The sequence below is a fragment of the Puma concolor genome, unplaced genomic scaffold (assembly GCF_028749965.1).
Source record: "Puma concolor isolate L17-30 unplaced genomic scaffold, mPumCon1.1.hap2 unalloc_scaffold_182, whole genome shotgun sequence".
NCBI lineage: Eukaryota > Metazoa > Chordata > Mammalia > Carnivora > Felidae > Puma > Puma concolor.
In genome coordinates, this window is record NW_028240216.1 from 1,110 (window position 1) to 24,126 (window position 23,017).

General features: G+C 40.3%; 1 protein-coding gene across 1 annotated transcript; it reads right to left on the bottom strand.

Annotated features, from left to right (window-relative positions):
* Positions 1–8,428: 8,428 nt before the first annotated feature.
* On the bottom strand, positions 8,429–17,367 carry LOC147571573 (biliverdin reductase A-like; the record flags this gene model as incomplete). Its single annotated transcript, XM_086696221.1, has 4 exons — positions 8,429–9,978; positions 14,481–14,652; positions 17,019–17,126; positions 17,345–17,367. Coding segments are annotated over 4 exons (562 nt in total), but the record flags the coding sequence as incomplete, so codon positions are not given.
* Between the last annotated feature and the right edge of the window lie 5,650 nt (positions 17,368–23,017).

Sequence of the window (23,017 nt, forward strand, 5' to 3'; positions counted from 1 at the left end):
AATGACCAATGGGGAATATCTCAGGGTGAAAGTCAGAATTTCACCATGACATTTTCAAAGGAGGGGTGGATCTGCACGAGATGATGCCGAGACCTTACATAACTTTGGCCCACAAATCTTCTGGCTCCTGTATTTAAACCCAAAAGTTGACATGTACCCAACCATGCACCCTCAACTCAGCCTTCAAGGCAGATGACCACATTGTTGTTGTTTGTGTCTCTGGCACTTCCAGGGAGCCATCCTTAACGTTAGCCATGGCTCTGCTTCTAAGAGGGCCCACCTTTTACCAAAAGAACAGATTTGGACCACATGATGGGTGTTGAAATACTCAGCGAGTAACACTGGAGTTGACCATGGGTTTTCTAAAGCCTGAAAGTGGGGCAAAGTGCTAAGCATGGAACACATAATGGGGCCATCCACTGAACCCAAATCCTGTGCCTGTCCAGCACACTAATAGTCGCACTCAAATATGCCTTCTGGGAGATCACTGGACTAGTATGGTTCTGTACTTGAAAACTTCCAGGACCTAACCATAACACTAGCCAATGCTCTTTCATGATTGGGGTACAATTCCTTGGTCTAAGAGCAGAACAGTTTTGGGGTCCACAAACAGTGCAAGAATATTCAACATGGGATTTGGAAAATCGCTATGCAATTTCCAAAGCAGGGAAAGAACTGCTCACAGGGCATCATGAAGGCAAATCTAAGCTTTGCCATGGATAAGACCTGCCCTGGAACCCAAAGATTAAGCCTGACCCGTACCCTACCACGTGCCTTCAACTCAGTGTTCTGGGGAGACCACTACACTACTGAGCTTTTAGGCCCTGGTGCCTCCTGGGACCTAACCTGAACATTTGGCAGTGCTCTGGTCCTACGGGGGCCCACATGGAGGTTTGGGAAAAGAATAGATGTTGTCCCAGTGGCCAATGGGGAATATCTCAGTGTGGAAGCCAGAATATTGCCATGACATTTCAATGGCTGGAATAGAGCTGCTGGAGGGGATCCCAAGACTTTGTCTAACCCTGGTCCACACAATCCTGTGGCTCTGGAATTCAAACCTTAAGCCTGACTGGTATCAGACCTCAACCCAGCCCACCTTGGAGACCACTGTGCTGCTGGTAGTTCAACTCCCAGTGCCTCCTGGGTCCTTTTCCTAATCCTAGCCTGGACTAGGTGGACCTGCCATCGAGGTCTGAGAAAAGAATAGATTTGTCCAGGTGGACAACAGGGAATATCTCAGCCTGGAAGCCAGCATTTCACCACAACATTTCCATGACCAGGATGGAACTGCAGGAGGAGATGGTCCTTGCCTAAGGTCCTTGCCTAACCTTGGCACACACTATCTTGTGGATCCTGAATCCAAACTCTAAGCAGCTTACAAACCATGTTACATTTTCCAGTAGCTTGATGTGCTATTTAGAAAGATAAAATAAGGATAAGGAAGAAAATAAAAATCCTGGCATTCGAAGGCAATCACAGCCTAGGTTATTTTTCTACATATGAACATTATTTTCAGAGTGGAATCTCAATGTGAATTAGGTTATTTGGTTGAGTAAACTGTTTTTGTTTTTGTTTGTTTTTGTTATTGTATTGTTTTCATTTTAACAGGGTAAATTCAAGTCCATATCTTTAAATATCCATTTATATTGGTTGTCAACCTTTTTTACTCTAATCATCATAAAGAATAATCTTCACCTGATGACAGTGCCCTAAATAGTACACAGAAATGAGAACAACAAGTAACCATAGAAGGAATACTCTCTAACATTTTCCTTAAATAAACCATACCTAAGTGGCTGCACGAGTTTGCATTCCAACCTGCAGCACAAGAGTGTTCCCCTTTCTCCATATCCTCACCAACAACTGATGTCTTTTCTGTTGTTAATTTTAGCCATTCTAACAGGTGTGAGGTGGAATCTCATCATGGTTTTGCTTTGCATTTCCTAATGATGAGTGATGTTGAGCATCTTTCCATGTGTCTGTTTGCCATCTGGAAGTCTTCTTTGGAAAAGTGTCTATTCATATCTTCTGCCCATTTCATAACTGGGCTGTTTGAATTTTGGGTGTTGAGTTTGATAAGTCGTGTCTAGATTTTGGATCCTAACCCTTTATCAGATATGTCGCTTGCAAATATTCTCTCCCATTCTGCAGGCTGCTTTGAGTTTTGTTGATTGTTTCCTTCACTGTGCAAATGCTTTTTATCTTGATGAGAATATTACTCAGCCATCAAAAAGCATGGAGTCTTGCCATTTGCAACACGTGGATGAAACTAGAATGTATTATGCTAAGCAAAATGAGTCATCTGAGAAAGAAAAACATCATATGATTTCACTCATACATGGAATTTAACATATGGGAAGGTGGGGAGGAGAAGAAAGGGAGACACTTAATGATAGAGAACAAACTGCAGATTGATGGACAGAGGTGGGTGAGAGATGAGCTAGATGAGTGATGGTTATCAAGGAGGGCACTTGTGATGAGCACTGGGTGTTATATATAAGTAATGAATCACTGAATTCTACTTCTGAAAACATGTTAACTAACTTTTTTTTATTTAAGAAAAATTTTTAAATGTGTATTTATTTTTGAGAGAGAGAGAGAGAGAGAGAGAGAGACAGAATATGAGTGGGAGAGGGGCACAGAGAGAGAGAGAAAGAGAGAGAGAGAGAGAGATACACAGAATCAGAAGCAGGATCCAGGCTCTGAGCTGTCAGCACAGAGCCCAATTTGGGGCTCGAACCCACAAACTGTGAGATCATGACCTGAGCTGAAGTCGGATGCTTATCCAACTGAGCCATTTAGGCACCTCCTAACTAACATTTAAATTAAAAAAAGAAAAAAGAAAGTCTTAACAGATCACTTACTAGGTCATGGTCCATTAAAGTGTTTTGACAATGGTGTGAGACATTCTGTCTGACACCATCATTTTAAATGGTTGTATCATGGTCCTGCTTCCAGGGGAAATGGATCCTCTCTGTCTGAGAAAGAGATGTCCCATTGAAGGCTCTTAGAGTCAAGCACAGATCACAAATGCCTACATGAATTCTTTGTGCAAATTTCTAATCACTGTCTTTGGTTTCTAAAAGCAGAACCTCTCACCATAATCAAAGCTGATGGCAACTGAAATCATGGCAACAATCACCCTCCGGTAAGAGAGTTGAGGTCCCTCTCACTACTGAAACATAAGTGCCCTTAGCTCTAATGCCCCAAAAGGGGTCTAGTTTCAGGAGTTTGGTGAAATGTTTTTGCTGGTTTGGTGGACAAATCCATTGTCCTATGTTCACTTTTCTAATAATGAGTGAGGCTGGACGTTCATCACTTACAGCCATTTTGGAAATGGCCACTGTTCTCGCTTCTGGGGTATGCCTGCTCAACATACTCTCCTGGACTTTCCCAGGGGATGCAGACAGTGATGCATGTCCAGTCAAGAAACTTCACTCCTTGTAAAACCACTACACTGTTAGTGACTGCCTTCTAACCAGTGAAACCCAGTTGGAGTGATGGGAGATCAGTTTCAAGACTTCATGACAAAAATTCTGTCACTTTCTTCTTACTTTGTCCTGTGTTTGTTCCATCTCTCTCTCCTGTCTCTCTACTCCGCTGTCTCCCTCCTGCCCTTTCTCTCTCCTCCCTTCTTTCTGTATCTCTACTCTGTCTCTCTCTGTGTGTGTCTAACTCTCTGCTTTCTGTCCTCATTTGCTCCCTCTGTCTCTCCATGAACCCTGGAAATGGGGAGATCAAATACTTAACTTAGGGGCTACCCTATGAGACCCCTATATAGGAGAGAAAGATATACGTTCCCTGGTCAAAAGATTGAAATAGGCTCTCAGTTCAAACTGAATTCTGATATTCTGATATTCTGATATTGCCCATATCAGTGAGCTTGGGAGTAAAATATCACCCTGTTCAGTCTCCGTTGAGACCACAGCCCTGGCTTCATAGAGACTTTGAGGCAGTATCACACAGCTATGCTGTGCCTGGATTTTCTCCCAGAAAAATGTGAGCTATTAAATATTCGTAGTTTTAAGATTCAAGGTATTCGAATAATGCTGTCAGCGAGGAATGGATAACTAACAGTCTAATAGGTCCCAGCATCTGGTCTATGATCTGCCTTCTCCCTGCCTCTCCCCTTCCAGGATCCTACAGGCACATTTTCCACCTTTTTAATGTTTCTAACAGAAAAACACAATTTTGTCTCCTATTCTCTGCACCAGCAATATCTTCTCCCTGACACACTGCAGACATGTGCAGTGTGGATTCCTTTTGTCATTCTGGCTCCAGTAAATGTCACCTCAGTGCAGCCTTTCATATACTCCAGTGACTCCCCAACCTGTCCTCACATCACACTCATTCTTTTCACAATTATATTTGTGGCTTCTTTTTTTCCACATGTCTTTCATAACTTTGTTCATCTCCCCCTCCAAAATGTGAATACCTGGCAGGCAGGGACCACTTTGTCATTGTAAGCCTTGCACTTAGGCCCACCAGATCCCCAAGCACAAGGTGAGTGCTTGGGACAGTTACTGAACGAAGAAATAGAAAGACCATGGAACACTCCATCTAGATTTTGACCAGCTTAATCTGTGGAGATAGCTGCTAGTAATGGGAGATTCCTGTTGTATCCAGAATGACCTCTGAATGACCTTTCCCTGGTCCAGTTTCTCCAGCAAAACTCAGTGGACACCACTGACACTGGAGGCTGCCTGTTCCCTGATGTCCAGCACTAGCACTGGAGCCACAGGCATGAAGATCCCCAAACAAAATCAGCACTTTTATGTGACTGAGAGGAAGGTAGTGGCCCTTTAAGGTCCCAGGATAAAGCTCAGGACCTACAGACTCCAGGACTGTGCAAGGGAACTCAGGCTTCAGCCATTCCCCTTACTCTGTCCATCCCCAGTATATAGTCTTTGCTCATGGGCATCCTCAGGTTGCCAGGACAATGACTCCTTTGATTCCAAATGAAGACTCTGGGTGTCCAACAAGGACTGATATTGTGCTTGGACTCTAGACTCAGTGTACAGTGCTCTGACATGTCCTTCCCTATCCCAAGTCCTCACCAACCCAATTCCCGAAGCCTCTAGGCTCTCAAAGACTTCCAACAAATGTAGAGCATTTCTACAGTATCTCAGAACACAGTGAGTCACTGATAGAGAGCCAAGGCCAATTGAGCATTTATGATTGTATGCAACTCTGGAGAAACCCACTGGTAACATAACTCTCTATGGAAAAACATTGAAGCCTCTTCTTCTGTAGCTGTTGTCTAAGCAAAGGGGAATTATTCATAATTCCAGGTTCCCACAGAATTGGACTGCTGTACCCTAGTCCTTTCCTCAGAGAGACCTGAGCTCCCACCTAGAACAGGGACTGGCAAATGTTTTCTCTAAGGGGCCAGACTATAAATATTTTAGGCTTTGTGGGCCGTACGGTCTCTGTCACAACTACTCAACTCTGCCTTTGTAGCATGATAGCATTAATACACAATACATAAATAAATGAGCATGCTGTGTTACCCATAAAACTACACAAAGAGGGACTGGGCCACAGGACCTAGCATGTAGGCTGCACTTTGCATTGACTTAGGTAAAGGAACTCAGCCATGCAGCTTAAATTCTGAGCCTCATGTGTTAAAAAAAAAAGATGAAGGAAAAGTGCTTACTGCATATGGCTTTTTATAGGAATTATAAAAAGTAAATGGAATAAGGTATGTAAGCCTCTTAGCATCAGGCCCGGATATTGCTTGTTTAATAAATAGTAATATACTTTTTTGAAGTCAGTAAAAGAGACTCTCCAATGTTAGTAGCCCATTCTCATTTCACAACTTAAAAAAAAAAAAAAAAAAAGGTAGGTTTAGAAAAGCCAAATGGAATTAACAAGAGGGAATTTAAGGTGCCCACACCTGTAACATCCAGGGGTATTGCTGGCCTCAGGCATAGCTGGACATAAGGGTTTTGCATGTGCTATTCCTTCCACCTGAAATGTTCTCCACATCCTTGTCTGCCTACACCTGCCAAAAGTCTTTCTCAACGTTCAGATTTCAATGCATTCTTTAGGGAAGGTTTTCCTAAATTCTTGACTAGAAAAACTCTCCCTAGAACAAGATTTTAAAATCCTCCTTTTGGGGCGCCTGGGTGACGCAGTCGGTTAAGCGTCCGACTTCAGCCAGGTCACGATCTCGCGGTCCGTGAGTTCGAGCCCCGCGTCGGGCTCTGGGCTGATGGCTTAGAGCCTGGAGCCTGTTTCCGATTCTGTGTCTCCCTCTCTCTCTGCCCCTCCCCCGTTCATGCTCTGTCTCTCTCTGTCCCAAAAATAAATAAAAACGTTGAAAAGAAAGAAGAAAAAAATAAAATCCTCCTTTAGCATTCTTCATAGCTGTGCTTTAACATTATGAGTAACACTTTTCTTCCTTACTAGTCCACAAGCTCCAAGAAACTTTGATATGCACAGGAATCACCATGCAATCTAAAATGCAGATTCTGGTTCAGTAGGTCTAAGGTGGGCCTCAGAATGTGCATTTCTAACAAGTTTTTAGGCCATGCCAAAGCCAAGGCTACTGGTCAGCACACATTTTGAGTATCAAAGGCTTCATTATCCTAGACCTCTTAATTACCTTCTTTCCCATTAAATCCTATTAATTACTTTTGCAGAGAGGAGTGTCTATTTTTTTCCCCTTCAACCCATCAACCTAGGTTCCCAAAGCTTCTCCTTTTATTACAGTCAATCCCCCTCCATCTCCAACACCACCACTACTTATGGACTGGCTTAGCAAGGAATTTCCCAAACAGAAGCCCTCTCTTGAGGAACCGTAGAGCCATTGACTGAAATGTTTCCTCCCCACCCTCTTTTTTTTCCCCCCCCCGCTTGATTCCTTCAGGCAGTAAACCCTAAGCAGAGAATCTATTGTTGGGATTTAAGGTGCCAGCAAGGTGCATTCCTTTTTCTCCTTCCCAATTCTGGGGACCAATTCAGCTATAAACATAGGAGAGAGACTAAGTTTTTTAAAAAAGTACCAGTTTTATTATGACAAAGATTGGGAAATGTAGCTGGGATCCAAAGCCAAATAGGTTTGCTACTCTGCTCTTAGAGTAACTTTCTTTCAAAGCTTCAAGCCACCCCACTACAGAGGAAGAGCCTACCCCTGTCACCTACCACATGGACAAATGGAGAATTCAGGTGCACCTAGAGGGAGGTTGGGCTTTGCTGCTTAGTTTCTTTTTCAGCTTTATCACTAAAGGCAGGTTGCTCCTACCACATAAGTGGGTGAGGAGCAGAGAGGGATCAAGGGCACTACTATGTTACTTTCCTTCCAGAAGACCCTCTAACACAAAGCATTAGTACAGTGGGATAAAGGGCTTTTTTCTTCTAGTTGGACTAAAAGCCTAATTTGTTCTGAAATCTCAGACCTCAAATCCCTCTTTTCTCACTAAGCCTTCCATGAAAGTCAAGGGAAAAAACAAAGGTCACCATATTTTGGGTAAACAAATGGCAGGGGATACTTGTGGCTTAACTTCAGTGAAGCTCTGGAAGACAGTGATAGATTGGGGGTGGGGGTGGGGGTGGGGGTGGGGTTTCAGAGGAAGGAGTATTTGGGAAATGCTGCAGTAGGCTGGGGCCAGAATGGCTCCAGTAGCCCCAAAGGATGATGAGGGCAGTTGTAAATAGCAGAGGAAGAAGGACTCCTGCTCCATCTCTCCAAATTCTATTTTCTCCCATCTTTTCCTTCTCCTTCTGCAATTCTTACCAATTAGTAAAACTAATGGATGTTTTCATTTTAATCTCTTGACCACACACAAAACAAGCTTAAGATGAGTAGTCATCAATTAGTAATCACATAACCCATGACAAAGACTTTGACCAAACTTTTAGTCAGGCTCCTCTGAACCCTCTTCTCAAATGAGGCCTCAAACTTTGGATTTCCACGTCTGTCTTTGCATCACCCAATTTAGCAAAACTCTTAAGTCAGTTCCATAAGAATCCCTACCCTCAATATCTGATCAAATCCCTTGTCCCCCACCCCTGGTATTTGAGTACACTGGCCTGCCTTCAGCAAGAACCTTATCAAGTTGGTTTAGACAGAATTCCCTCCCCATGTTTCCTCTTAGTAATTTTCCATCCACTGAAAATACAATTTGGAATTGAGCCTGGTTCTATACTGAGATCTGTTTTCATCTATCACAAGTCTTAATTAAATAAAACCAGTTTATACCACTTTACTATCCAGCTCTGGTTTTGACACTCACCCCCACCTCTAATACCAAATATGGCCAATATTTTTGAAATAGCAGAGTTATCAGGCCCAAATGGGAGACGCCATTGCACTACATTCTAATCACATATTTGCCTCATGCTAGATGCTGTACAACACACAAAAATAGATACAATATTTCCTGGCCACAAAGGATATTTGATGTGAATAATAAAACAAGAGAACTAACTGACCAATATTTATTAAACTGTTTTACATGGCAAATAAAAGAACAACCTTAAGGAGTTTTGGTTTCTACCTTGAGGTGTATGGTGACAGAATCATGGAAATCGAGGTAGAAAATAGAGTGCTGACACCAATGACCTCCCAGCTCCTAAACCTCACAATGGGAAGGTAGTAGGCAAAAAGCAAGAGGGAGACATTCACAAAGGCAAGAAATCTAACACAAGCTTCAAAGAAAATGCAACAGGACAACCAATGAAATGAAAGGGAAGATGCCTGGGAATCAGCTCTGCCTCAAGTCAGCTGTGTCTCAACAGAAGCAGTGAGTCTAGATAAGCCAAGGGCTGCAAGTATGAACACATTTGTTGGCTCTTAACGGGATGCCTCCTCCTTGGTCTCAAGTCTCATTTCCTCCTGGAAGTTTTCATTTCTAAACTAGAAAACTGACCATGCCACTCCCCTGTTAAATAAGAGCCTTCAGTGCCTGAGAAATAAGACCCTAGCTCCTTGATCTGGCTTATAGGGACCCCACAGATTTAATCTCTGGGACTCCCTCCTCCAGACACAATGCTCTAGCAACACTGTTCCCAGGGTACTCACCAGCTTGTTTCTCACTTCCTTCTCTTTGCTCATGTCAGCACTCTGCCAAGAAAAGCCCTCCTCTCACCTGTACGCAACTAACCTAGTTATGAAGATTTGGTTTGTAGGTTTTCCCCAAACCTTCCTCCAGATGACCAGAGGCATATCTCTTTTACTGGACCTATTACATTACAGTGACCAGTTTGTATGACTGGTTTGCTTTCGACAAGGTTAGCGAGGAAAGCGGCTATGTCTTACTCATTTTTAGAATCCTTAGCACCTAGCATACTCGCCCAGTGACAGTTTGTTGGGTGAAACATAACTCCTTAAAGCAGGGAAGAGGCTATTTTGCAGTGGTTCAGTGCATGAGTAAGATTTAAAGGCTGGTTCTCGTATTTACTATCTGGGTGACTTCAAATAAAATTTTCCAATACACTAATGAAAACAAACCTGGTAATACCCATCTGATAGGGCTGTTGGGAAGAGTAAATTAAATCAGGCATACGAAGCACTTGGCTCAGCTCTACCAAGGTTAGTTCTCTCATCCCTATTACATGTGTCCCAACTCCCAAATATCACTCCCAACACAGCTCGGGACAGTAAGCAAATCCTGTTTGCCCAAGATATGTTTAATTGTAAGAATAGAGATAGAGGTCAACTCTTCATAAAAAGCAAACTATGGCCCCATCTTAGATGTGCCGCATGTTTCCTTCTCTTACTTCTTTGAGTAGCAGTATTTCTGGATTTCTTCTGCAAGCCACAGGCAGTGCAGGATGCGTTTCTTTTCAGCAGCCAGTTCCTTTTCAGAGAACTGGCCCAAGAGTTTCTGGACAAATATGTTTTGATCTTTCAGGAAAATATTCTTATTGACTCCTACATTTGGCATATTCTCCAGGGACCCAGATTTAAAATGGAAGCTTAAATGTCTGTTTCGTTTTAGACCAGGTCCTTTCTCTTCAATCCATGTGAGCGGACTGCAAAGACAAAAGAATCATAAATGTTAGAGATTACAAGAGAGTGCAGGTGGATGTTTGCTAGCCCGTGATAACCTGGTAACAGGTCTGCATATTCCCTGAAGCTGCTGCTCAATGTAGTGGCTCAGGTGGCATCTTGACCTCTACCAGCCTCCCAAAGGCCTTGGGTGATTGTTTCCAACTTCAGGGCCAAACAGTCCTTCATTTAATTTTGCCATCAGGCAAGGGAATTCACTCAATGATTTTGTGTGAACATCAGTTTCTTCTTTCTTGTGACTGTCTTATCTGTAACTTTTTAAAAATGTTTTTATTTTAATTCCAGTTACTTAACAGTGTACGATATATTAGTTTCAGGCATACAATATAGTGATTAAACACTTCCATACATTATCCGGTGTGTGCATACTGACGGTTGGCACTTTACTGTCAACTGAATAGGGCTGAGGATGGGACCTTGTCCACACATGTTCCGGGCTTGGACAACACTTAGCTCCAGACATCCCAACCCAAAACACAAGTTTTAAATTCACAGACCACTCCTCCACTCTTTCTCTCTGCGAGAACTTTCATTGCAAATATTTGCATTTGTCAACTTGGGCATAGACTACCAACAAAAAGCTTCTTAGGTCTCCCCTTCCACAGGGAGGTGTTTAACCACATCCATATCCCGAGTTTCAGCCTGCATCTGCAAACCCGGTGGAGGTGGTGATTTCTAACTGCTCTCCCCAGGCTCTTAAGGATGAGCAGGCAGGGACCACACTCCTACCAGCTGTCTTTGACAGGAGAGCTGAAACGTGTAACTCTTCTATACATTGACTATCCACATGACATTTGGATTAAAAAAGTATTGTTTATTTTTACAAAGTGTGAAAACTGTTGGTAAGATGGAAAGAACACGGGCTTGAGAATTAAGCTGCACTAGGGTTATTTGGATGACCTTGGGCTCTAAGACAATGACACCTACATCATTGGCAGGTGAAGACTGCAACAAGGGAAAGACGAGACCTGATGTGGTTTCTAAGACCTTCCTTTCTTGTGCCCTTCCCATGAAGTTTTGGGGAGAAGGTGTCACAATCTGGGGACAGGAGACAGGCTGCCTAAGTGTGATTCTCACATAACACTTAGTTCTGTGCCTTTAGCAAGTTTCTTTCAACGTTTATTTATTTTTTTGGGACAGAGAGAGACAGAGCATGAACGGGGGAGGGGCCGAGAGAGAGAGAGACACAGAATCGGAAACAGGCTCCAGGCTCTGAGCCATCAGCCCAGAGCCTGACGTGGGGCTCGAACTCACGGACTGCGAGATCGTGACCTGGCTGAAGTCGGACGCTTAACCGACTGCGCCACCCAGGCGCCCCTAGCAAGTTTCTTAACAGTGCTGAACCTCAGTTTCCCAGGTGATCATAATAATTCCCACTTAGAGAGTTCGCATAAAGATTCTATGAGAAAATTCTTGTTAAAGGGCTAGGCCTGTGCCTGGCACACAGTAAGCACTCAGTAAACAGTCTCTAACACCAGCACTTCCACAACAGGAATTCAAGTAATGATCCCTGTCTGGCTAGTCCTTTTATTGTGACCTCTCAAAATCATGCTTCCCACCACCTCCCCCCACCCCCCCCACCCCACCCCCCGCCAGCCTCTTCCCCATTCCCAGTTATGGTTCTGCTCTATTCTACTCTTTGTTTGAAGGTAGCTATAACTTAAAAAATTGTGTCTGGAAACAACTGGCACAGGCTCCTAATGTGCAGTTAACAACCCTAGAAAGACATCTACTTATAGTTGAAAGCTGAAACTCAGGCCTGCAGACTGAGTCAAGTTTTGGGGGAGAGAGAGAAAGAAGCCCACAGATCCCAAGCATTCTTCCCAAGCACAGTCAGAAGCCATAACTGCATTTACAGGATAAGATGGCCTTTCTCTGTCACAGAGGACACTATACTAAGCAGCATGTAAACCAAGCAGGGACTTACTTGCTTTGAAGAGCTACATTTCACCAAGTCGTCTATTCTGGAAGTCATTAAAATGATAAGATGAGGGGCGCCTGGGTGGCGCAGTCGGTTAAGCGTCCGACTTCAGCCAGGTCATGATCTCGCGGTCCGTGAGTTCGAGCCCCGCATCAGGCTCTGGGCTGATGGCTCAGAGCCTGGAGCCTGTTTCCGATTCTGTGTCTCCCTCTCTCTCTGCCCCTCCCCCGTTCATGCTCTGTCTCTCTCTGTCCCAAAAAAAATAAATAAACGTTGAAAAAAAAATTTTAAATGATAAGATGATTCATGTATAAATCAATGATAGCCCATACATAAAAAATTCATATTCAGGTCAGACAGAGTCTAAAAGATAGTAGTTAGATTAGTAAACTAGTAAAACTAAGGTGTTCAATCTATCATTTAAAAATTTTTTATTATGACTCCAATTTTTAAAAATAAATTATTACAAACTCTATCATGAAAAAGTTGGTCTCACTTCTAAAACATTAATCTCCATGGCTAGTTTTGTTTTACTTAACTGAGGTAGGTGACATTAACACTGTATTAGTTTCAGCTCATGGCTAGTTTTAAAAGCACATGGTACACACTTTAAAACATTCCAGAATTTGATAACAAAGATGAACATTAATGCTGTTTATTCACTGCTTTAACGTTGGATACAAATAAATTTGAGACAGGGGCACCTGGGTGGCTCTATCAGTTGAGCATCTGAATCTTGATTTCAGCTCAGGTCATGATCCCAAAGTTGTGGAATTGAACCCCACATCAGGCTCCAGGCAGAGTATGGAGCCTGCTTGGGATCTTCTCTCTCTCCCTCTGCCCCTCTACCCTGCTCGTGCTCTCTATCCCTCTCTCTCAAATAAAATAAATAATATTTTTTTAAAAAAGGGAATAGGGGCGCCTGGGTGGCGCAGTCGGTTAAGCGTCCGACTTCAGCCAGGTCACGATCTCGCGGTCCGTGAGTTCGAGCCCCGCGTCAGGCTCTGGGCTGATGGCTCAGAGCCTGGAGCCTGTTTCCGATTCTGTGTCTCCCTCTCTCTCTGTCCCTCCCCCGTTCATGCTCTGTCTCTCTCTATCCCAAAAATAAATAAACGTTGAAAAAAAAATTAAAAAAAAAAAAAGGGAATAAAAAGAAATTTGAGATATTCCAATGGTTCTGATCTACCTAAGAAAATTTCTCATATCCTTCCATAGAACATGGAGTCTTAAAAGTCTGAGGAAATGCCAAACATCAAGGATGTTTCCTCTGATTCAATTTCCTAATCAGTGGACATGACTAATAAATATACAGCTTCACCTATGCTATTGTGGTGGTGTGACAGTAAAAGTATAATCTGTGAAGTAGAAAGTATTATATGTAATTAACAACTTATTATAATATGTTGTTTGCCATCTGTCCCAACCTCTCATCTGATGCCTGCCCCGCCTTTGCAATAATGAGTTAGTCTCTGCTTCCCTCACATCTTATTTCCTGTCAAGGACTGAGAAGAGCACATTTTCCTCTGAGAAGCATGACCTGACTCTCGACATTCCCCTTTTCTGTGCTCCAGAAGCACCCTGAGCTATGTTTAGCTCTGGCTACTGGGGACAGCACCTGTCTGTGGGGATGGTCAGACTATAGCTGCAATTCTTACACTTACAAGGTCAGGGTCTGCTAGTGCTATTACTCCAAATGCAGCCCTTGCAGGTTCCGCATGCTTTATCTTCCTTCATCTGTGACCTCTGCCTTTCCCCAGCAAAGAGGAAACTCCTCAAAATGGACAAAGATCAGGCTTCATTCAGGAACCCAAATACTTTTCTCTTTTTGTAAATACCCAATGGTCTGTTTCTTTTACTACCAAGAGCCCCACCAGCTGGAAGCACATTTAGAAACACTCCAAAACACTTGTTATTTTAAATATTTTATAGAGCCCAAGTGCTTTTCAAGGAGAATTATGAATATGCTTTTGTTTTAAAAGACTTGGTATAAAAAATAAAGAATCAGAACACTTTGGGAATAGTATGACAGAATAAGATAAAGCTGAGAAACAGAACCTTAAATTGTAGTCACAATGAGGGATGGATATTTGGACATGTGATAAGCAAGCAGGATAAAATGTCAATGGCAAGATCTAGGTAGTAGTTGTATGGGTGTTCACTGCAAAATTCTTCCAACTTTACCATATGTCTGAAACATTCATAATAAAATGTTGGAAAAAATTCAGGTCTCAGGGGTAAACTGGATTTCTGTTACTTCATCTGATCTTGCTCACTTGTGTGGCTTAGGCAACCTGCTCAAATTCCGTAAGCCTCTATGTACTTGGCAAAGGGGATCATGTTCGTCTTATTTACCTTCCAAGGCTGCTGTGAGGATGAATAAGGCCAACATAAGTGAAATCCCAGCACCTACTGTGTCTACAAAAGCAGACAGTCCTTCTGGAGTTGGGGTTGGGGGTCTAGGCCCTCTGGGCTCTGTCTAGATTCACCTTTGTGAACATATGACAATGTCCTCAAGTTTCCTCCTCACAGTTTCTCACAACCTACCGTTTGTTCTCTGTCTCTAAGCACACAGTCATTTTCATATGTTGATCTTCCTTTCGCTCTTCCAAAGTGGCGGATATAAGAGAAAGTTCCCCAAAGAGGGAGACCAGCCAGGTCAGGCGAGAAATGCCACTGAACGCAGGGAAGCCAAACCGCTCTTCTTCCAATGGGCCAGCTGTGGGGAATCACAAATACCATGGGAAGTGGGAAGTAAGGACTGATAGCTGGAGAGCTGAGGGAGCAAGTGGGCAGGTGTGTGGCTAGGTCCTCAAGACAAAGCAACCTTGCCTTACAGCATGATATGCAAGATGACTACTAATATTTAGGTGCCTGAATGAAAACTTCATAAAAGCATTTCTCTTTTTTCTTGTTTACTTGATTCAATTTTCTTAGGAAAATAAAACATTTTATTGGAAACAGCAGTCCACCTAGCCCATAGGATAATAAAAATATTTCAGGCTTCTACTATGCACATGTGGTTTACATATAGTAAACATACACACACATACATACATACCCTCTTCAGTTAGTGATTTAAAGAAGTCTTATAAAAGAAAAAGAATCAAGGTATTTTAGGCCCCCAAGCCTATATTCCTATAAATACCATATAACTAACAATAGGGTAAATGACAATAGGGTGAAGGCACCATGATAGCTATGAAGAAAACAGCAATACCTATAAACTATGTCAATATAAAAAAAAACTGGGGCGCCTGGGTGGCGCAGTCAGTTAGGCATCCGACTTCAGCCAGGTCACGATCTCGCGGTCCGGGAGTTCGAGCCCCGCGTCGGGCTCTGGGCTGATGGCTCAGAGCCTGGAGCCTGTTTCCGATTCTGTGTCTCCCTCTCTCTCTGCCCCTCCCCCGTTCATGCTCTGTCTCTCTCTGTCCCAAAAATAAATAAAAACGTTGAATATAAAAAAAAACTGATACAGTGTTAAGTGCTTCCTTAGTCTTCATAATCTCCTACACAAAAGTACATTAAAAAAAATATCTGTGTGAGAAATATGTGTGGTTAAGATATTGCTCCCGACTCTCTCCAGCCCCAATTTTAAACATAACCCAAACTTAAAAGGCTACATAACCTGTTACGTTGTTTAAACTAATTCCTTACAAATTTGATACTGACTTGAAAAGAATTCATATTATGACTATGTTTTAAAAAAGAGAACAGGGGCGCCTGGGTGGCTCAGTCGGTTGAGCGTCCGACTTCAGCTCAGGTCACGATCTCACGGTCCGTGAGTTCGAGCCCCGCGTCGGGCTCTGGGCTGACAGCTCAGAGCCTGGAGCCTGCTTCCGATTCTGTGTCTCCCTCTCTCTGCCCCTCCCCCATTCATGCTCTGTCTCTCTCTGTCTCAAAAATAAATAAATGTTATAAAAAAAATTTTTTTTTTAAAAAAAGAGAACAAGCTATAAATAAAAGCAAAAAAATTTATAAGTTTCATAGACAACATGGTTTGAAGTCACTAGGACCTAAATATCAAAGTTACAAAAGAAAGGTTTCTCCCTCTCAGCTGGTTACTGTCTGCTCTTGGGCTTTTTGGAGAGGACAGAGCAGCCATCAAATGTTTGAGCCATGAAGTCAGAGGCCTGAGCTCCAATCTGGCTCTGCCACAAAGCTGTTTTTGACAACTTTGTGAAGCTATTCACCTCTCTGAGCTTCCTTTTCTCTGTGTGTATAATGGGGGTATAAATACTTTATAGGATTATCATATATGAATTAACATGAACTAATTAATACATGTCACATACGTGGCACAGTTCCTTGTACAGGTTCATGGTTATTGTTACAACTCTATCATTATTTTAAAAGATGAAGGTGGATTTTAAAAAGAGGTTTCACTGTTATTTTCTGAAAATTCATGAGGAGATAAATGGTTTTACCACTTAGCAATGCCTGACCATGTCAGGGTTTTGCTTCTATAAGGAAAGCCCTCAGGAAAGGTTCCAAATACTCTAGGATATAGCCAGATAAGAAGGCCATCCAAAGAGCAGGAGGCTCCAGGATGCTCATATCCTATTGCTAATGGAGCTCCTCAAATAATGACCAACATAGAGCAAATAATCAAATATAGCATAGACCAAATATTCTGGGGGCTGCCCATGTCCTTGTAACGTGTTGGAGGAAGAAAGGGGCTATGAATATTGTTTACTCTGCAAAGAGAACAAAAATATTCTCCTCTCCAAGAACCTGAGTCCATGTTCAACCTCCTGTGGAAAAATAGTCTCCAATTTGTTAAGATTTAATGAGGAAAATTCTATCTAAAAGGTTGGGACAGAAGCATTTGTAAGCTTAAGATTTCTAACATACTTTTACCTAAGGTCCACCGAGCACTTAAATCTCATTTGAGGAAAGAAAAAAAAAAAAAAGGCTATTTTTATTGTTTGTGGAAGCATGGGAAGATTATATTAAATTGGCCTTCAGTCAGACAGTCTTTAGAAAAAATGAATCCAAATTACATCCTAGAGAACTAGGAAAGAACCTAGTTAACTTTCTGGCCTCACCAGTTACACATGACCTGTGATCCCACCTCAAACTGACCTGTAAAGAGGAGAGACCCTTTTAGCAGGTCTTTTCCCACCACTTCTTTTTTCAGGAATGCAAACTCCTCCATCAAGAGTTCAACATGCTCCTCATGCAAGACCTTTCCTGTCATGACAAAAATGGGAGTAAAAAAGGCAGTCATCATCAGTCATGTATAGATGTGCATCCCAGAGTCTAGGTCTGTCTTCTACCAGCACAGAAGGACACAGCGACTGCAGAACCACCTGGGGTACCACTATACCCTTACACACCCCACCTGGAGGTGATGTCAGTTCTCAACTTACAACAGAAATGAAAGTCTAAGAAAGCAACATGATATCTACCTGCCCCAAAGGCAAGATGAGATCTGGGAAGTATCTGAGCTGAGTGCTAACTTCTCTTCTAGCCAGAATGGGGCAGTGCAGCATAAAAATCTAAGAAACAAGGAGAAGAAAAGGAATTTTGAGGACTAAAGAGAAGCTAAAATTAGACTCTTTATTTCAAAAACTGGAAGAACCAAGTGACTTTTTCAAATTACCCAGGTTGGAGGGTGGATAGATAATATTCATAACTAAAATTTTGGATTATAAAAGAAAGCTGTTAAAATTTTTTGCTCTGGTGGCTTTTTCTTATCTAGGTTAGAAGATTCATAAAATACCAGAACTGGTTCCCCTTCTTCAGTAGTTCTTTATTTTCAACTAATCCCACATGACTATTTTTTTTTTTTAATATATATTCCTTCCATATTACCAACCTCTCTAGGTACACAAAACAAAACAAAACTCAGGAAAAACTTAAAGTACAAGAAAGCTCTTTTGTTCAAATATGTTTTGTTCAGTATTTCCCTTTTATTTTTATTTATTTATTTTTATATCTCTCTGGCTTATTTACTACTTGTTACAAGTTTGTGCCCTTAAACATTATGAATCTTACCCCTCACACATCCTATTCCCTGGTGGTAATCACCATTTCACTGGCTATTTTTTTTTATAGGTTTGACTTTCTAGATTCCACAAATTAGTGATAATCATATAGTACTTGTCTTTCTCTGACTTATCGCACTTAGCATAATGTGCTCAAGGTTTATCTGTGTTGCTGCAAATGGCAGGATATCCTCCTTTCCCACTGCTGAATAATATTCCAGTTTATATATGTATCACACCTTTTTTTTTTTTTTTTAACATTCATCTGTTGATGGGCATTTGGGTTGCTTCCATGTCTTGGTTATTGTGAATAATGCTACAATGAACATGGGTGTGCAGTTATCCCTTCAATGCACTGATTTCAATTCCTTCAGATATATACCCAGGAGTAGGTTTCTGGATCATCTGACAGTTCTGTTTTTAATTTTTTGAAGACCCGTCATACTGTTTTCCATTTTGGATATGCCAGTTTACATTCCAACCAAGAGTACATCAGAGTTCCTTTTTCCCCACATCCTTATCAACATTTGTTACCTCATTGTTTGAAAATAGCTACCATAATAGGTGTGAGGTGATATCTCATTGTGGTTTTGGTATGCCTGATGATTAGTGACCGTGAACTCCTCTTCATACATCTGTTGACATACCTGTTTGTATATCTTCTTTGGAAATGTGTCTCTTAAATTCCTCTGCCAATTTTCTAATTGGATTGTTTGCTTTTCCCCTATTAGCTGTGTGAGTTCTTTATATTTTAGATATTAACCCCTTATGACATATATAGTTTGCAAATATTTTTTCCCATTCTATAGGTTGCCATTTCAGTTTACTGAATATTTCCTTTACTGTGTAGAAGCTCTTTAGTTTGATGTGTTTATGTTTATTTTAGCTTTCTTTGCCTGTGAAGTTGGTGTCTTATCCAAGCTAACACTGCTAAAAACAAAGTCAAGGATTTTCCCCCTATGTTTTCTTTTAGGAGTTTTACAGTGTCAGATAAGTCTCTTTTTCTTATGATTTCATATGTCTCTGATACATTTCAAGACAATTTCTGTGACTGATGTAAGACAGGAGTCCAGTTTCATTCTTTTACATGTGCATATCCAGTTTTCCTAACACCACTGATTGAAGAGACTACCATTTTCCCACTGTATGTTCTTGGTGCCCTTGTCAAATATTAGTTAACCACGTATGCATGGGTTTATGTTTGAGCTCTCTATACTGTTCCACTGGTCTATGTGCCTGATTTTATGCCAGTGCCACACTGTTTTGATTCCTATACCTTTGTATCATAAATTGTAATTTAGGAAGTGTGATGCTTCCAGATTTATTCTTCATTCTCAAGATTGTTTTTGGTATTGAGGGTCTCTTATGGTTCCACACAAATTTCAAAATGGTTTTACTATTTCTGTAAAAATAATGCCATTGGAATTTTGCTAGGGATTGCACTGGATCTATAAATTGCTTTACAAAGTATGAACTTTAAAAATATCTATCCTTCCAATCCAAGAACATGAGGTACCTTTCCAATTAGTTGTGTCTTCTTCAATCTGTTTTTAAAAATTTTTTATTTAAATTTCAGTTAGTTAACATACAGTGTATTGTTAGTTTCATTATACTGTATGTTTCAGGTGTACAATTTAGTAATTCAACACTTAACATATAACACATGGTGCTCAATTACAAGTACACTCCTTAATCCTCAATACCTATTTAACCCATTCCCACCCCCCCCCCCACTTCTCCTCTGGTAACCATGTGTTTGTTCTCTATAGCTAAAAGTGTGTGTTTGGTTTACCTCTCTTTCTCTTTTTTTCCCCTATGATCATTTGTTTTGTTTCTTAAATTCCACATATGAATGGAATTATATGGTATTTGTCTTTTTCTGACTGACTTATTTCACTTAGCATAAACCTCTCTAGCTCCATCCACGTCCTTTTTTGCAAGATTTCATTCTTTTTTATGGCTGAGTAATATTCCACTGTATATAAATATACCACATTTTCTTTATCCATTCATCAAAGAACCTTTGGGTCATTTCCATAATTTGGGTATTGTAGATGCTGCTGCTATAAACATTTGGGGTACATGTATCCCTTTGAATTCGTATTTTTGTATTCTTGGGGTAAATATCTATTAGTGCAATTGCTGGATCTTCATTAATCCCTTTCATCAATGTCTTACAGTTTTCAGTGTACATGTCTTTCACCTCCTTGGTTAAATTTATTCCTAAGTATTTTATTGTTTTTAATGGTACTACAAATGGGATTGCTTTCTTATTTCTCTTTCAGATAATTTGTTAGTATATAGAAACACAAATGATTTCTGCATGCTAATTTTGTATCTGCAACTTTACTTGCTTATTAGTTCGAACAGTTTTTTGGTGGAGTCTTTAGGGTATTCTGCATATAAGAGCATGTCATCTGCAGAGACAATTTTACTTTTTCTTTCTGATTTGGATGCCTTTTATTTCTCTTTCTTGCCTACTTGCTCTATGACTTCCAGTACTACATTAAACAGAACACAGTGGTAAGAGTGGGCATCCTTGTCTTGTTCCTGATCTCGGAGGAAAAGCTTTCAGTGTTTCACCACGAAGTATGAGGTTAGCTGTGGGCTTTTCAATATTTTATTATACTGAGAAACATCCCATCTAAACCTAATTTGTTCAGATTTTTTTTTATCATAAAAGAATTGCCAAATGCTTTTTCTGCACCTATGGAGATGATGATATATTTATCCTTCATTATGTTAATGATTTACATACCCTGAATGATGCTTGCATCCCAGGGAGGAACATCATTAAATCCTCGTGTATGATCCTGTTAATGTGTTCTAGAATTTGGCACTAGTATTTTGGTGAAGATTCTGCATCTATGTCCATTATGGATATTGAGCTGTAATTTTCTTTTCTCTTAATGTTCTTGTCTTGGATCATGGTATTTTGGTAACGCTGGCCTTGTAAAATGAGTTCGAAAGTGTTCTTTCCTCTTCAATTTTCTGTAAGAGTTTGAGAAGGATTGGTAACAATTCTTTACATGTTTGGTAGAATTCACCTGTGAAGCCATCTCATCCTGGACATTTATATGTTGGGATTTATTATTATTTATTATTGTCATCATCATCATCTAATCCCTTCCTCATTGTTGGTCTGTTCCATTTTTCTATTACTTCATGATTAAATCTTGGTAAATTACATTTCTATGCATCTATCCATTTCTTCTAAGTTACCTAATTTTTTGGCATAAAATTGTTCATAGTAGTCTCTTATGATCCTTTGTATTTCTGCGGTATCAGTTATATTACTCCCTTATTCCAGTCATCTTTTTTTTTCCTGGTAAGTGCAGCTAAAGGTTTGTCAATTATTTATTTCTATTCAAAAAACCAACTCAGTTTCATTTATCTTTTCCATCATCTTTCTAGTCTCTATTTCATTTATTTCTGCTCTAATCTTTATTATTTTCTTCTGCTTTGTTCATTTTCTACTTCCTTGAAATGTAAAATTAGGTTGTTTGAGATCTTTCTCTTTTCTTAATATAAGTATTTACCGCTATAAATCTTCCTCTTAGAAATGTTTTTGCTAGATGCAATAATTTTTGGTATGTTTGTTTCCATTTTCATTCATCTCAAGATTTTTTTTTAATTTCCCTTTCGATTTCTTCTTTTGATCCACTGTTTTTTCAGAAGTGTGCGGTTTACATATTTATGAATTTTCCAGCTTTCCTATTATTCACTTTTATACCATATCATGTGGTCAAATACTTGATAAGATTTCACTCTTATTAAATTTGTTAAGAGTTGTTTGTGGCCTAACATATGATCTATCCTGAAGAATGTTCCACGTTCCATTCTTGAGAAGAATGTATATTCTGTTGTTGGTGGTTGAAATGCTCTGTATTCTGTACATGTCTATTGGGTCCATTTGGTCTAAGTGTAATTCAAATCCATTATTTCCATATTATATTTCTATGTGGATGATTTATCCATTGTTGAAAGCAGGTTATTGAAATCCTCTATTATTGCATTGCTATCTACTTTTGTCTTCAGATCTATAAACTATTTAATGTATCTAGGTGTTCCAATACTGGATGTCTATATATATATATATATATATATATATATATATATATATGTATATATATATATATATATATATATATATACACATATATATATATATATACATATATATATATTTCTTAATGTTTATGTTTATTTTTGAGACAGAGAAAGACACAGCATGAGCTGGGGAGGGGCAGAGAAAGAGGGAGACACAGAGTAGGAAGCAGGCTCCAGGCTCTGAGCTGTGAGCACAGAGCCTGACACAGGGGTCAAACTCGTCAAGTGCAAGATCATGACCTGACCCGACATCTGAAGCTCAACCAACTGAGCCACCCAGGTGCCCCTATTGGATGCCTAAAAATTTACTATTGTTACAACCTCTCAGTGAATTGATCCCTTTATCTTCTTTATCTCTTGCTGCAGCTTTTCACTTAAAGTCTATTTTGTCTAATATCAGTATAGCTACTCCAGCTTCTTTTCGTTTCTATTTGCATAGAATATTTTTCCATCCTTTTAGTTTTGGTCTATGAGTGTTCTTATAGGCACCATATACTTGGATTTTTATTTATTTATTTATTTATTTTTGTAATTCATTGAGCCACCCTATGTCTTTTAGTGGAGAATGTAAGTCATTTACATCATTGATAGGTAACACTTTTGTCTTTTAACCTATGTGCTAGAGTTCACTATTGCAATATTCAGAAAATTAACTATATATTTATATATTTACCTTTAACAGTGAATTTTATACTTCCATATATTTTCGTGTTACTAATTCACATCCTTTCAGCTTGAAGAACTCCCTTTAGCATTTCTTATAAGGCAGATCTAATGATGATAAATTACCCCAGCTTTTATTTGCTTGGGAAAGACGTTATCTCTCCTTCATTTCTAAAGTTTGTGATTGACAGTTCTGAAGTATTCTTGGTTGATTGTGTTTTTCTTTGCGCACGTGGAAGGCCTGTCAGGCCTTCTGCTGAGAAGTCTGCTGACAGCTGTATCAGGATTCCCTTGTATGTGGTGAGTCTTTCTTCTCTTGCT